At 42.5% G+C, this 17,130-nt stretch overlaps 1 protein-coding gene across 9 annotated transcripts in view; it reads left to right on the top strand.

The window, feature by feature from the left end:
- LOC114872288 (ankyrin repeat domain-containing protein SOWAHC) overlaps positions 1–14,848 on the top strand; it is a 93,390-nt gene extending 78,542 nt beyond the window's left edge. For 6 of the 9 annotated variants that reach the window (XM_029179354.2, XM_029179356.2, XM_029179360.2 and 3 more), the window contains 7 exons: positions 3,824–3,922; positions 4,029–4,034; positions 9,230–9,302; positions 9,749–9,841; positions 13,049–13,075; positions 13,775–13,929; positions 14,007–14,848. In XM_029179354.2, the coding sequence (XP_029035187.2) occupies positions 3,824–3,922; positions 4,029–4,034; positions 9,230–9,302; positions 9,749–9,841; positions 13,049–13,075; positions 13,775–13,929; positions 14,007–14,294 (741 nt within the window). In that variant the 3' untranslated portion in view covers positions 14,295–14,848. Of the gene's footprint in view, positions 1–3,823; positions 3,923–4,028; positions 4,035–9,229; positions 9,303–9,748; positions 9,842–11,207; positions 11,233–13,048; positions 13,076–13,774; positions 13,930–14,006 lie in introns of all 9 variants that reach the window. The other 3 variants (XR_003788744.2, XR_003788745.2, XM_029179361.2) reach the window with 3 other exon arrangements.
- Positions 14,849–17,130: the final 2,282 nt, after the last annotated feature.

Here is a 17,130-nt window from a genome sequence, read left to right as displayed (position 1 = left end):
GCTTCCCGAAGCAGGATAACAATAGAAGAGCTGGACGTAGTCTTTTTATCATTCTAAAGACTCTTATAGAACGTCCTGTGCATCGTCAAATTATTCGAGCTTCGAACACAAGTTGGAGGCAAGAAATCCTTAACAGCGTTCAACGTAGGGTCTTAACTTCGTCGAGGTTCCTCCGTTTAACAAGGATCCAATTACGCGAGCTTCAGAGCCCGCGGGGCCAAAACGCTCCTCTCTCTCTCTCTCTCTCTTCCAAGCGATACGATTCTCCGCGAGGATTCTCCACGCGCGTCGATGACACGCGCGCTTATCTTCGAAGCGTCTGGAAAGGCCATCCTAATGTATGGAAGTTGGATTCTCCGGCTTAATCAACGTGCTCGCGCCAATTGACGAGGATGGCATTCGCGGGGGTCGGTTTCGTGCGGCGTAAAAGAGAAAAAATCAGGGCCGGTAAAGGCGGATTTAAAGGGAGAGTCGCATACCAGCCAGCGACGGTGTCCCACGGGAGTCGAAGGGAGGAAAGGACCGGTAGAAGACGGCCACTAAATATTGTGTTCGCGCAGAGAATACAGCACTCGGGACACGTGTAAGCGGGGCCGCGGGATTCCGTATGAGCAGATCGGCCCGCCGATTATACGCTAATTCAACGCAAATTCCTTCCCAGAGATATCTGTATCGCTCGCATACATCAGAGCCCGCGGTAGCTGCCGTTGCTGCTGCAGAAGCTGCTTGTGCCGCTCGCCGTGGCTCGAAGCGTTCGCAGTCTCCGGTTAGCTTAATCAGTACCCACGAGGAGACAACTATATACCCGCGACTACATAGTTTCCTGCACATGTGCTTGCCACATACTGGCCCCGAACACACACGCTTGGACCCACGAAAACGGTCCACGGTTTCTCGGTGCACTCGAGGGAAACGCGGAGGGATGCTGGTCGCGCGAAATCGTAAGGTGGTACTAATTAATCCAGACGGGGATGCGATTATGAAAAGTCATTCCTCGCGACAACTCGACCAATTGATTTCGAACACGCTAGAGACAAGAGTAGTGGTACGCGATGGGAGAAGCAAAAGTTGTGTGTCACGACCTCGTGCACCGTGGTACGCGGAACAAAGGGGATCACAAATCATTCGATAGAGAGGTCCCGGGTTCTCACGCATGACGAAGCAAGGAGGATTTGCAAGGAGAATCCCGGTAAAGAGTGCGAAGACGAAGGCTACCGTATACCCACGGTATCCCTGCTACTCGAGGAAGGTGCAGGGCACAGGAGCGAAGATATATCACGTTGTCGGCCGACATACCATTCTTTTGCGGCACCGTCCAGCCGACACAGTGTGCGCAGCATTCACAAATTAAGGAGCGCCAAAGTCCACGGGACGGCGTAGGTATGGCGCTATCGCGCTTCATAAAACTTCGTTAGCACGCTGCAAGTAGACGGCCGCCGAGCTGACCATTGCGACGCGGTCGCGTCGAGTCGGGGGCTGAGCCGCAGCGTTATAAGCGCTGATGGCCTCTCGCGGAGCTACCGTAAAAATTCATTTCGTTGGCTGCTCGTGTAATTTCCCTCGGATTCTTGCATCTTTCGTGTTGGACCTTGTATTAGCCGAACAAGCTTCGCCCTGACCCTGCTTCCATCTCGTTGATTCCGTGCTCGTTGGACCCCGGTGTGTCGCCTAACAGAGATCCTAATCTTGATTAGCGCTCGCCTTCCTTTATCCTATGATAAACGAGACTCGTTACTCCGCCTTGCTCGAGAATCCCTGCGACATTTCTCTTCGCTCTTCTAGAAATTTGCTTTACCGATAAACGAAGATAACAATTTTGGTGGTCCAGATTTCGATCAGGGAATCCTTTGTCGGTGCAACGGTATTGGCGCCACGTGGCTCTAATATGAAGCAGGAGGTCGTATATCCTGTCGGTGCGTTGCTCGTTAATTTGCCGTGGAGTCGGTGCATATAGGGCTGGTGGGCGCACAAGGTGCACCCCACACGTGGCCGTACAGACACAGGGCTACGCGTTGGCCGTGGATCGCACGGTGGCCACGTTCGCAGGGAGAGAGAGTGTACCGGTGCACAGGGACACAACGGGTAAATAGACGTACACGAAAGAGCGCGCGCGTGGTTCTCGTCATTAGGTACGTAGCCTCGTTAGGATGAGTTTTTCCGCCGCTAATGAGGTGGCCTGCAAGTTGTCTCTGCACCGTGCAGACGGTACTCTCTCTTTCTCTCTCTCTCCCTCCAGGTGAATCAGCTGGACTCTCCCGGCTTTCTATGACGTCCGAGCGCGAATCTGGAGACCTGGACACTATTTTTAATCTACCCTCGGGACGCGGACTTGACGGAATTAAAATACATGTACCCGGCGGCGCTACGACCGCTTGCTTATATCCCCTCGACGCGAATCGTATATTTCTCTTTTAACGGACCACCCTCTGCTGGACCGAGCTGGATAATCCAACGTTCTTCCCGGCTGTAACGCGAACGGACATCTCCTTTTTTTTTTTTTTTTTTTTTACCCCCCTTTCATTCTTCTTGTTGTCACCGGTGCTGCTTCTGGAAGGAGGAGTTATTGGAGAATCCTTGTTAGTACCTTGTTAGCTACAGAGTGAAAGAGAAACAGGATTAAGGTGAAATTTCTAGAATCCGAATGTTCCGTCTGGTGTATTTCTTTCCGACTTGTAGTTGCATATTAATTTTCCAGAGTAACACATAATTCGAATACGATAGCTATCGTGAAAGTGATATTAAACGCGTTGTTCGTACGAATGGGTTACGCGTGTCGCGGATTTTTACGGAAAACTGGCCGCAACGCGTATTAAATTTACGAGCCGTCACGGGTAACTTGGAAAGAATAATAACGTATATGCTGGAAATAATCCGTCGTCGTCGGAATAACCCGCTATATGGAAATAGCCGAGCATTTGAACGGCTCGATGTCAAAGCAAGCCAGCCCGGATATAACTCAACGTTTAAACGAGCCCGGTCCGCTTCAACCGACACGCCACGTTTTCGGTTTAAAAATGCACCTCTTCACGTTTTACCCGACATCTATTTTTACCGTCGCCGTGTTTGTTACAATGATAATAATAAAAAAAATAAAACTAACAATTCAAGCGACAATATTGCAGAATATCCTTTGGAAATCGTCCGAATGGTCTGCATTTTGCATCCCTTCGCTATGGAACCGTCAAAGATTTTTCAGACTGAATTTCTTTTTTCTCAGAGTCCTACCGATCCATGTTCTTCGAAAGTTCCCTTTTCTCAAAGAGTGTCTCTCTGAACCAGAGCCAAGAATCCATCCGGCAGAGGACAGCAAAGTTCCGGTGAAGATTTTTATTCCCCCGGTTTCGAACGAGATTCGCGAAGAGTAATTCGAGCAGCAACGACGATCCTCGTGCCGGCCTTTCTGGCTTGTTTCGTCGCGTTGCTTTTCCTCTCGTCCCGTCCTCTTTGCCATGGTGATCGACTGCTCTCAAAGTGCTCCTCCGCCTCTCGAGTGCTGTCCGACGTCGCCATTCATCCAGCTCGTTCCGGTTGACGTAGCCGGGTGCCGTTGCTTAATTCGCGAATATTTCAGCCCGTGGCTCTGAAAATACGCTACAGCTGCTCGCGTCGTGTCTACAACCGGGCCACCGTCGCGATTTTTCCCCATTTACCATCGTAAATTTCCTTCCCTCCCTCCTTTTTTCGCGGATCACGAACGATTGCTTTCTTTCTAACCGTGTTAATCCTCGAATTCGATCATTTTATTCTACCGCCTCCGAGACGATTTAAACGCTCCGATTCAAAGTTATCATTCTTACGAGGGGTGTCGACGCGCGTGTTGCAGACGGCGTTGCACTGGGCGGCGAAACACGGGGACGAGAACATCGTGAAGCTGATCGCTGGAACGTACAAGGACTACATTAAAAGCGTCAACGAAACCACGGTGAGTACTCTTGAAGAAAATATTATCTATATCCCACTATCATCTAATTAACAATCTATTTTTTTATCTTATGTTTCTGGACATCTGACGACTTTATCGTTCACAGAATGGGGTAAGTTCTTAATTCTTTGATCTTTCGTACAAATACAGGCTGTTTCCAAAACGACAAAATGATTCAATAATTTTTTTAAGTATATCACTTCTGCGTTCAGAAACAGCCTGTATATATATTTCTGAACGAGGATCGATCAACCGATATTCCTAAAAGAAATGATGAGAAAAATTGATGGCTTTTCATTTGAACATTTTAATTAAGGTAGTATAGCGATCGTTTCATGGCGAACGGCTATAGTTGTACGTAATAGCGAAAGGGTTAAGGGAGTTAGAAGCGTGGCGCGTCTCCGGAAGTTGGAGCAAGAGGAGAGTGGAGCAGGTTTGTCGCGGTGGCAGGAAGGAAGGAAGAAGAGGGCAAGGTAGTCGCAGCGCACAGAGAGAAGGCTGCAGATAGGATCGGATGTGTGTGGTCCGCCGCTTTGCTCTTTATAAGACTTATATAAAGCTGAAGTGGACTGGTCGAGGTAAAGAAAGAGGGCAGAAAAGAGAGGTAACCGTTTGCAAAGACTCGAAGAAAGAGGAGAAGAGCTACTTGCTCGTTAGCGGCTCGCGACAAACACCGCTCAACTACCGCGCCCGTTCTACCTAGATGGACGAATAAGTAGAATGTTTGCCGTGCTGGTAAAAACATGGTCTTTCGAGGGGATTAGTCGGTTCCTTAATTGATTTCATTAGCCTCGAAGTTAACTCGAAACAGGATCAATCGAAAGTTTTATCGCTTTCGCTGTTCGCCCAAAGATTCTTCCATGTATTATAATATTATTCTATAGGGTGGTCTTACCGAAATGGCTGTGTCGTCGATTACGTTTAACGGATAATGTATAACGTCAACGTGTGTCTCGAATTTGTTAAAGCACCACTCGGTGTCCCAGAGCGGGTTCTCTGTTTTCAGGGATCAGCGACTCGATTTAATAAATACGCGTGTATTCGTGTAGGTAGCAACAACGTGGAGAGGGTTAATCCAGTCTGGAATGGATCCGTCCTCTATCCGGCCTTTTTTTCCTTCGAAGCAGCTTTCGAGAGGCAGACGGTGAATCCGTGGCACGGCGTAATCTGTCACAGCCACCACTCTCACCGTAGTTTTCTGCGGCTTATCCCGCCAACGGGCTCTCGCTTAATGCTCTGGCAAATGAAAAAGAAGAAAAAAAGGAAAGAGGGAAAAACGTGGAGAACGTCGAGACCCATCGTACAACTCCTAAGTCGCGTATCTTTCTCCGCTTGGACGCCGTGATTTTACACCGTGTAATATCCGATTCTCTTCCCTCGCGTCCCATCATCGAAAGCGTTACACTTTACTTTTTCATCCCCCTTTTTCAAACGTTCGGTTTCATCGATCGAAATAACAGTAATCTTTCTATTACCTCTGTTGGCCGTATTCGTTTGATTAATTCATCGTTTGCTGTCGTATAAGTTGCGTGGAATTTGTAACACGTTCGAGATATTAATCTTTTGTTTAATTAGAGATAGGGAACCGACGAGGGTTCCACGAAACGAGTGCACTTTTTCAGTGTCCTACCGGTGCATTCTGTATGCAATATCAGTGTAAACATCGTTAGCGAAGCATCGATACAATCGTTGCAAATATATCGAGGCCATTTGTAAGCATCAATGTTGAACAGTTCGTTCGGTGGTTACCAGGCATCGCAGGTTCAAAGACACGTTATCGATGATGATCGCTTCACCTTAAGCGATCTCTAATGATCCTGCGAGTTACCGCTTATTGGATTCGTCCTTGAATCACAACGAACGCAGATATTATTCATTTGAAATGACAAATCAACCAAATTGTTAAATGACCAAAGTTTTTTAGGGTTTATCTGTTCAGGTATTTAATCTCTTTGAAACGATACCCTTTACTTCCTTAATTAGCGGTGGTCGGAGATACGTTTGAAACGGGTCACCCGGTGTGCGCGACAGATTCCGCCGGTGTCTCGGGGGTCCACCGGTGGGATCGCCATTGTCGTTGGCTGTCGTACGCCCGGCAAGGATGCAGGCGCCACACGGGCGGCTTTACGGTCCCCGTGGGGAACGGGCACCGTTTTTTGCAGGGATTAAATGCGAGCCGATGCCGCGATAAGCAGTAGAAAACTACGCTGGAAGCGGTACCGGTGACAGATTACGCTCGTGACCACGATCCGCCATACCTAGAGGACGTGGTCTACGCGGATCCGAAAGGATCCACGCGTGATCCACCAAAAGAAACGGGGCGACTAATTTCTCTCGACGGACACGTCCAGATGCGGACAGGAAAACTGTTCGGATACCTGGAAGTCGAATGAAGAAGAAAGGTGAAACTCACGGCTTATAGGAACCAATAATCCGAGGGTGTCGAAATACAAAATGTCGGAATATCTCTCGGAGGGTGGGGCCGTTATGATTTAGCTGCTCGTAAAGGCGTTGCCGATGTAGGAAAATATTAAAATTGAAAATCCTCAACGGTGATATACGCGTGCGTGATATTGGTGGCCGGCAGCTGTCCCGTTCCCGAAGGCTGTCGCGCGAGAAGGAAGGGAAAAACCAGAAAGGAACCAGACACCAAGGCAGGAGGAAATCCTTGGGAGGCTGGTAGGGTGAAGAGGGAAGGGTTCATCGAGGGTGGTGAGGGTGACGACGACGCGATATTGTCTCGAGGCTCGGTGACTCCGCGTGTCGGGACAATGCTACTTTAAAATATCGTCGAAAGTATTAGGTCGCTGCACAAGTTTTGTCTGCTAGGATACAACTCTCACAAATTCGATAATTCAGTATATTGTATCAGTAATCCATTTTCAAACAACTATGGTCGCTATCCAATCCCTTCATTATTTTTAATATTAAAAAATGACTAGAAATTTCTGAAGATGTAGTTTTTTAAAAGTAAAAAAGTGTTAATCGATTTTTTAAAAAATCGGATTCGTTCCGAATAGGCCTAGCCCGTTAAAGAAACAAAGTGTCGGGCAGAAGTTATGCAGCAAGCTAATATAAAGGGAAAAGGGACGGGGTGAACCACGTTCGCTTACGTGTTGAGAACGAAATAGAAAAAGGGTGAGAGTGAGTGAGCATGCGTGAAGTTAGAGGGTGTCGCGCCACTTGTCGCGAGGACACACGTGTCGCAGGCTATTGGAGTTGGAAAAAGGGTGACTCCGGAGTCACCCCATACGTGCCCATTTCCTATTCCTACCGTGTGTGGCCCTCTATATGCGACCGGCTGACTTCTCGCCTACCTATACGCGGGGACTTTAAAGTGAAATAAATTAGAGCCGATGCTCGCTGAATAACTCTCTCCCTCGTCCCTTCCTCGTCGCTTGCAACCCCTTTTCAAAGTCTGGCCGAGGGGTGCGTTCGCTGGATCACTTTCTCGCTTCGATAACGCGTCCGCTTATGATCGCGGTTTCGACGCATTTGTCACTACGGTTTATTGCGGAATGCGATATTGAGAGAGTTTATGGGACGCGATTCAATTTTTTAGTCGTCCCGTTCCTTGTAACCTCGATAATTCTCGCCCTGTCGTGCCAGTGAACTTTGCAACTGGTGTTCGTAGTCTATCTTCTGTCGAATGGATATTTCATTTTAACTGTTCGAAATATTCTTTATAAAAGTTTCTTTGACAACAGATGTTTCTTCATGCCGATGGTCCTCGAGTCGTGCATCAAAAGTTTGATGCACTTTCGCTGTTCGAATATTTTCACTTGCACGGGATAATCACCGGTGCACGCACACGATTATGCGCAATTTGTCGCACTTATCGAACCGGACATCATAAACGACCGATACGTGATCGCATTCGTGAGTACCGGTTTGCTCGGGTCATTTCGTCGCTGTCTCGACCATCGCCATCGATCTTCCTTCATTGTCAAAGCAATTTCTTCAATTTCTAACACGTATACTGTCCCAACGTAATCTAATCAATGATATATAACGTATCAATCGAGACACGAACAATGCATATCTATCCGAAGGAGAAATTGCACCTTCCGATGGAACCCCGTGACAATGCGATCGCTCATCGCGCTCTAATAACACGTTCTTCCTTCGTAGTTACACAAAGCGTATCAGACCGTTTGATACAGCCGCGACACGCAATTACGATGCAAACGATACGGTGCAAACGTCTCAAGTGCACACGCCAGCGATATAAACGCGAGGCGTTTCGAAGGTTCCCTGTGAAATGGCATGTACATCCTCGAGCAAAGATGGCATCCTTTGATTAAGTGGAAGTGCAAAGGATTGTGACTCCCTTCTCTTTGATCGAGAGAATGGCATCGTTTCAAAGGAGTGTACGTATCGAATCGATGGTACACGAAATCGTGTCACAGTAAAGGAAACATCGGAGGGACGTTATCTGGCAATTAGTATCGCGCGGAGGGCGGCAGGTGAGAGAGGGCAGCTTTTCCTTCGCTACATCAGGAAACAGCTGCCACCTTCTCGCTTTTACAAAGATATTAACAATACGAAACGAGAGTAAAAGTAGATTCATTCGATCGAATCGACCGTTTGACTAATGCGTCTCCCTGTCGAGATAGCTGCACACGCACCTACCCAATAAGGTCTATAAATTAATAATTCAGCAGCTCGACCTTTAAGATTTCGATCTTTTGAATAATTTAGCAGTCCAAGTTCTGCTGGTAAAAGCTGATCGAAGAACAGAAAGATCTGACCTCTCAGTTCTTGTTTAATCAAACTGACGAGACTATGCTTCCCTACGAGGATCCGTCCGGAGAGTCGGCGACGCACGGTATTTAAGCGCAGCAAAGATCCGTGCCGGATGAAAGTCGGAAAGTCGGAAAGTCGGAAAGTTCGTGCGTGCACCGATCTATCGTCGCACACGCAAGGTTCATTTTCGCCGCATCGCGTTTCGATCTCGCGTTCGTGCACGCACATATTGCGATAATATTGTTGCGTCGCGGAAATGCGAATTCGCACGCTCCAAATGATATTCATAACGCGACGCCCATTAATTCCTCATTGTCTTTATGGGGCTGGCTTCTTCCCCGGTTTTTCCTCCCTTTCTCCTCTCCATTTATTCGTCCCTGTTCTTCCACGCAGTTTACCGTAGAACAGAGTGTAACCGCGATAAGGTATCAATGGAAATTCTGTTTCCTGTGTACCCGGTTGCGTGCGTTCCCGAGGTTTTCCTCCGTTAAAATTGACTCGATCCTCGTTAAATGATTTCCCTTCTGGGTGTCAGATGAGATTTACCGTGATTTTTTCCAGGGATACACACCGTTACATATAGCGATGCAGTTTGATCACGAGAATATCTTCAATCTGTTGGTCCAGGTTTATGGTAAGTCAGGGACGTCAATAAATTATTGTATACCTTCTCATTTCCAATCCAAAAAATTCTTAATACTCTACGTTTATAGCGGGAATATATTTAATTAAATTCATTATATATAAACAGTTCATCGTCCTCAAAGGATTACATACGCGTGCTAGAATATACTTGAGAATAGCGTGCGTATCTTTAACCTGTTAACCGCGTCGTTTTTCATTCAGAATGAGATTACTTTCTTAATAAAAAATCAGCTAAATCTTGTACACGATATATGCTAATACAAAGTACAATTTTCTTCCCAATTAAAGCGTAACGATACAATCGAATATTTCAACAAATACATTAGTAATGTCTCATTTATATTTTTTTTAACGAAATTGAAAGAGTAGGGCGAACGATGAACGGATAAACTTGAGGAGTTCATAAAAATTAACATAAAATGTCCACGTTTACAGGTGCGAATCAAGAGATACGCGATTACAGTGGAAAGAAGGCCAGACAGTACTTGGTCTCTCAGGAGGCCGCTGTCAGTCAGGACACCTTCCGCAGTAAGTACTTAACAAGTAAAAGTACGCTCTATTAACCGTGTCAATTTAAACCACCGTGGATATTATCAAAAGATACGATCGAAGAAAGTTTATGAATAAAACCGTCGAAAATAATTTCATAATTTTATGCGTCAATTTGTCAAGGGTGTAACAGATAAGACATTTTTTCTTATATTAAAAGGGGTAAAGAATCTTTGGATATAAATTTTAAGTAAAGTAAATTTTTTCGAAATTTAAACGAAGCATCTTTATTCTATAGATTAATCTTTACATAGGCAATTATCGAAGTTTTAATATTGAAAATTTTTAATTTTAAAATACAAGGATGCAAAAGTTGAAGAACCGAAGTTACACCTTTGACCAATGGTGTACACGTTACTGATAGAAGGATTAATCGAAAATCAATAATATACTGTTCAGTATTTTAGAAGAAAATCGACACAGGTTGTCGATTCAAACGAATGCTCAATCGCCACGATAAAGCAATTATAGAATTACATGAGCAGGTACACAGCGCAGTTTGCATCGCTTTCATACGCTTCGCCTTTGCTCTCAGTCTTATTCTTCATGGCTTTTATTTGTATTATCGGCTTTCTTTTGATCGCGTGCACGTCACGAAGAACTCGCTTGTCGTGTCTTCACTTCGCTTCCTAGTTACCACACTTTTCCAGACGTGCATGCTGCTGGTACATGAAATATTAACTTGTTCGTGAACATCACGAGCACACACCTGATCATTCTTTTTTTCCATAATAAACAACTAAATATTCTGGTAGCTGGGGTCTCAATCTTAAAGCATGTTCCATCTATAAATCTTGGTAGAATGGTAGCCTTGACATATCTGAAATCTAAAACGTTGGAGATTTAATTAACACGTCCAGTCGCTTGATAAACCTAAAGTAATTATCTTCTAATCAATTTATTCCTCTGCAGGTTCATGCTTCGCGAAACGAGTCCGTTGAACGAAGAGAATATATATTTCATTGAAATTTTCATTTTAACATTTTATTAACGCATCGACGTGTTATTCTAATTATTAAATTCGGGTATCAAATTAACTGTTCAAACGACCAAATGCAAGATTCTCCACCTAATCTAAACCTTCCATTTTTTTTTTTTCCAAATTCTTATTTTATTAATTGGACAGCAATCGCTTTCTCGTTTAATCCCATGTCATCGGCATGAATGTTCAGCTTGCTTGACGCTGTCCCGACGAGGAGTTAAGGTATAGCCACAGGTAGCCCATGAATCGACGACACGATATTTGAATAGACAGCGGAAATGGGTGTATTGGGCTCTTTCCTCTCCTCCTCTGTTCTCTGTTCTCGGTGAGTATCGGGGCTCTGGAAGTATTCTTCTGTTGTAGGGATTACTGCTGCCGCTACGCTCAGGCAAGTTCAGAAGCACACCTCTGCTAAAGTAGTAAAGCGCTTGTGTCGCAAGATTAAAGTAGCCGCACCTTAGAGTAAAGTATGACTGTCACTTTTGTCGACGCTGACGTGAGTATTTTATATTCGCGGAGAATCCTCGGATCCACTCTCTGATTATGTTCGCGGACCTTCGAGATTTATTTCTCGTAGGGTACCTCAAACGTACTCGTTTCATTCTATTTATTGTATCTCGATGGTGGACCCGTTTATTCTTGATTTCTTTCCAAAAGAATTGCGATCGCTTGACGTCGTGTACCTTTGACGAGAATCCGCGTCACCAGTTGACTAATTAGGACCACTTAATATTTTCTATATTTTTTCATATTTTTAGTTAAATTAAAATATCTTTCATTCTTTTGCCAAAGACCTACAAGTTTTATTTTTGCAAATAGTGTCACAATTTTTCCCATAACAATAAATAAGAAGATATATCCCAGTAATATATCACTTGTCTGTTTGCCATTTTATTAAAATACAATTTTGTCACACGTGGTCCTAATTCTATGTCCAAATGGAACATACTTTTGTGACGTTCTCGTCTTTGTAATCGCGAACGATGCCTCTTGTTATCACGTCAACTATTGTTATCACTGTTGTTGTTATCGTTGTTATTGTTGAACGTCGAGTTCGCTGAGTATTCTGTGCTTATCGATTATTCTCAGGATACATGTAACTATCTTGAAATCGACGCGTGTTCGATGCGAGCCAAGAAAAAGAAATAAAACGTCGCTGCGATACGCGAGCAATCGAAGTGGCAGTAGTACCTGAAAACACACCCAGCACTGTAGATGTTGTGATTTAACATGTAGCCGGCGATCCGAACGAATATAAATGAACATTAAATCAAAAGAAAATTAAAAATTTAATATTCAATCATCTTTTACATAGTTAAAATGATTCGCATCGCCGGTTAACAACAATTGTAATCAGTGTTTTCTTTGTTGTCACCGTTACGCGTGATAATAAAGCATGCGAGCATGAAAAACGCGTATTCGCCAATAATTTTCCAGATTCGCGTCAATTTTTCCACGGGTCATCGAACGCAATGTATCGCAAACGAGGGATGGGGGCACGTTTTCGAAAGCTCGATTAATGTCACGCGATTTCAAAGTAACGAACTACTCTTTTTAACCGGATTAACTTTCTCACGTCGATCGTCAAGAACAGTGAAACTAATATAGGAAATATTTTCGGGAAGAGTTCGATGTAAATCCGTGCTAAAAATCAATTGTGCTTCTCTGAAAAATGTTTAAAAAAGCCGCAATTTCTATAGAGGCGCCCCCTGGTGCCAACGAGAGGAACTAAAAAGAGAAGTAATTTTTGCGCAACCTATCGGCGAATTTAAGAAGCTCATTTGGTGCACCAAACGGTAGATGGCGCCATTTGTTTTTTCCGGTATATTTAAAATATTGAATTTTCAATTAATTTTCAACTTTAATTCATTCGAAAATGAAGTCTCGTATGAAATAATGTCGCTCTACATTTTCGATTTACTTTTTCATGTAGATTTACCTCTTTTTAGAATTCTTTGTACCGGGCTACCAAACTCGAACTCTTCCATTTGTAGAATTAATCAATAACGATAGTTTGCGAGTATAGAAACTATCTGTCGTCCTAACAACGTAGTCCAAGTGTTTCTTTAACCACTACGACTAATCCCATTTAATCTCGCCATTTACACTTGGTCCACTGCACCTTTCAAGATCCTCGATCCGACGTCCGCGCGCGTATGCGCCTTCAACGAGACAGTCTCAAATGATTTTCTATTTTATTTCAGAAATAAAAGCAAGGAAAAAGCATGCAGGTAAGATTCTGATAATCCGCATGAAACGAACGCTAATTAAATGGAGCTACATAATTTATTGCATGATTCGAGTTCTATGTACATGATGTAGCGTATCACATTATTTAGTAGAATGGTTTCAATGTCTAAGCTGTCACTGGTATATCTTCGAGCGACCTTACTTATTTTTGCGCACAGTTAGTTTGTCGATACTTCTTCTTGGTAGAGTTGGTGTTGATAAAAAGGTGTTGATTATAAGGATCTTTGATACAGAAGAAAATTGGTGGAGGAAAATTGCAGAGAATGCTTCGATATTACGTTTTCCGTTGTCGACTTTTCCTATGTTGAATTAAAAATGATGGATATAGTTTATAGCACACTCTTCCTGCACACGAACCTCTATCTCTGTTCTCAATCGATTCTAAATTCTATTTCTTATAAATTCACATAGTATACTTAGCTACCACCTTCCTTAGTAAATCTTTCAACGATGCCACGGTCTCTCTGTTTCTCCCTTAGCCCCTTTTTTCCAATCTTCTCTGATTAGATGCATGCGAAACTGCACAGGACGAAAGAAAAGGCAACGGGTATCCTCGTTGTTCTTATTTACTTGTAAAAGGTTCGGAAGAGAAAAAAGTGTAAGCTTTAATCGAGAGGAAGCGTAGTAGTGACATGGTAATCGATGAGACGTGGTAACACGATGATTGCTTGAACACGCAGAGAAAGATCTTGGTTTCCTGCGAATTGGCTCGTTGAACGTACGCGTGAAACGTACGACGGAAGCGTTCAGCCAGTTCCTGGGTGTGGCAACTAGCAGCGCGAGCAGCAACCACGAGAAGATACACAAGACCTGGGGATCGGCGGACAACGTACAGGTGAAAGAAAGAAAATCTTACGTGGATTTCTCTGCTTCTCTCGGTATTTAAAATCTCTCGTTTTATTTTCCGCCAAGGTGGACCAGAAGGTGATGCCGCCACCAAAGTACGCGCCCATCAAGAAGAGGAGGAGTCGACGAGCTCAAGATTTTAGCGCCTCCAGAGACCAGCAAGTCGCCAGTCAACCCAGCACTCCGTTGCTTCAAGGAAAAGTTTCTCGTTCCAGTCATTCCATTCATCGTCGACCAACGTCCACGACGGCAGTCAACTCCAACACCACGCCGAGGACCCAACCGAACAACGATTCAGACTCCGACACCGCGTGCGGTTTCGATTCCGCATGGAGAGGATCCGCGCAGTTATAGCTCGGTTTATATTCTCAAGGAACGTGGAGGCTTTTTCGAATCACGCTGTACCTTACCTATTTTCTATCTATTTCGATAACAATATATATTATTTCATAAGTTTGATATACCAAAATGAAGAACGAACAAAGTTACAGAATTAAATTAACTTAGGATTTAGAAAGAGATACGAATAATCAACTAAAGGAATTTAAGAGCTTTTATGGTTCGCACACAATGCTTTCTTAACGATATTTTTCTACATTGCAGAGACGTTTGCTGTTATTATGGTTATTGTAGTTTCTGTAAGTGCCTTATTTAACGATCAATCGCTTAGGTTTAACGATGTGTTCTTTGTACGAAGACCAAATATCAATACTCTTGCGAAATGATAACAGGGATAACGAGTTTTCTATACAGGGTGTAATGCGCACAATTTTATAGTAGGATATTTTTCTTAATAATATGAAACAATTAATGTACGTAAGTGGTGAGTTTCTAACTTGCAATTACTGTCTGTGTTATTTAACCTAAAAGCCTTTAATCTAAAAGCAATAAATAATTAGTAAATTGTATTTGTCTAAATATTTGATTTAATTCTTGAAAAAAAATTTGAAAATCGCAGCAATAATTATTGAATGAATGCCATCTTTCCCTACCCTATATGATTGCAGTCTCTTACCACCCGTAGGAACAAGAGGGATATATGTTATCGTACAATTTAAATAATCACGCATAAAGGTAGTAAAAATAATAAATTTCAATAATTATAACAATTTACTTAATAAACAATTGTAAATTAAAAAATTGTAATTAAATAAATTTTATTAGAATAATAATAACCGACTAACACTGGCACTATCTATCGAAAAGTAGCGGAAGTACCGCCGTAATTTACCGACTACCATTACAGTTACTTCGAACACATAGTTTATCTACGGTATAATCCAAACTTGGGTTAGTCCGAATCATGTGAATCATGTCAAAAAGGTAAAACAGACCACAAATTTACTTCCTCGTTTTTTCTGTAGGGCGCAGTTCGTTCGTTTTCTGCGCTCGACCGCGCGCTCATTCGCAGCTCGTATATTTGAATATGTGTGCGATGACCGAACCGTCGACGACGATACAATGTAGAGTGGAGAATTAGCAATTTTGGGTTCATAATTAATTAATTAGTGACTGGATTCTTACAAAACCTATATTAGAAAGTCGCTACTAGTATGTAGATTAAGAATCATTCATAAATTAATCCTAGATAGGCCCATTTTTGCCGGTAATGTCACCTCGCTGCATTACCCGTGTCTACCCCTTAATATTGTATAAAAATTAAATAATTCAAACAAATTTACTGGATATCCGTGTATAAAAGTTATAAAAATAATAAATTTCAATAGATATAACAATAATTTAATTAACAAACAATTGTAAAATTATAAATAGTAATTAAATAAATTTCAGTAGAATAATCAAACAAAATTTTACAATATACTCACGCGAAAATTAAAGAAATAAACAATTTAAATAGATATAACAATCATTTGATTAATAAACAATTGTAAAATTAAAAATAATAATTATATAATTTTTAATAGAATAATTAAACAAAATTTTGCAATATACCCACGCGAAAATTAAAGAAATAAACAATTTAAATAGATATAACAATCATTTGATTAATAAACAATTGTAAAATTAAAAGTAATAATTATATAATTTTTAATAGAGTAATTAAACAAAATTTTGCAATATATCCGCGCGAAAATGTAAAGAAATAAACAATTTAAATAGATTTAACAATAATTTGATTAACAAACAATTGTAAAATATAAAATAATAATTAAACAAATATTAACAAATATCAGATAGAAAAATAGTTAAATGTAGCCGGCCGCGGGACCGGTGAAGCGGAACGCCATGCTTGAATGCGCGCGCAGCGCGTCGGTACTAGCGCGACCTACAGAGAGGTCAAATCGAATCAGTCTTATCGCGACCGACGAAGGATACGGATGGAGCTGTCAAACATATGCCGGTAAGGGTTGACACCATGGATATTCGTGCATGGATTTATCAGTGTGTTACCACAAGTGTTACTGCGTGTGCCTATGGTGTTTCGTATAGTGTTTCCCATGTGTTTTGGAATATTTATACGGATATATTAGTGCGTTTTATGGTGTGGTCACCCATGTGTTTTGACATTTTTATACAAGTGCATTATTGTGCCGTGTGGTGTGGTACCCCATGTACCTGCATGTGCTTTATTGTGATTTATGGTGTAGTTCCCTATGTGCTTTGGCATATTTTTACGGATTTATTAGTGGGTTTTATGTAGTGGTACCCTATGTGTTTTGGCATATTTATACGGATTTATTAGTGGGTTTTATGGAGTGTTACCCTATGTGTTTTACTATGATTTTGCAAATGTTTTATGGTGTAGTTACCTACGTGTTATGGGATGTATTTGCATGTGTTTTACCGTGTTTTATGGTGTAGTTATTCCCATATAATTTTGCATGCATATTTTTGAATTATCTTATGTATTAGTATATCAATTACAACAAATTGAGAGAAAATATATATCGTTCAAGAATCGTTATTTTTATGCTTCCAGATGAGTGCTTTGGCCAGTAGGGGTACCGTTTCTTTGACGAGCCAACAGACGAGCTATGGGCAATCATGGATCAATCTAAGATACGTGGTGAGTGCAGTGGTGCAAGTCAACGATCGGTGAGTCGCATGCTTTAAAGTTCCTCCGGTTCCCATCATGTCGTAGGACGAATGGTCCGTAGCGACACGGAAATTGGTTGTAATTTTTATTTTTTGAGCGAGCATAGTGACCCACGAATATCACTGTATCATT

This window comes from Osmia bicornis, chromosome 5, assembly GCF_907164935.1.
Source record: "Osmia bicornis bicornis chromosome 5, iOsmBic2.1, whole genome shotgun sequence".
Lineage (NCBI taxonomy): Eukaryota > Metazoa > Arthropoda > Insecta > Hymenoptera > Megachilidae > Osmia > Osmia bicornis.
Note: the sequence above shows the minus strand (reverse complement) of the source record. Positions and strands in the feature narration are given on the sequence as shown.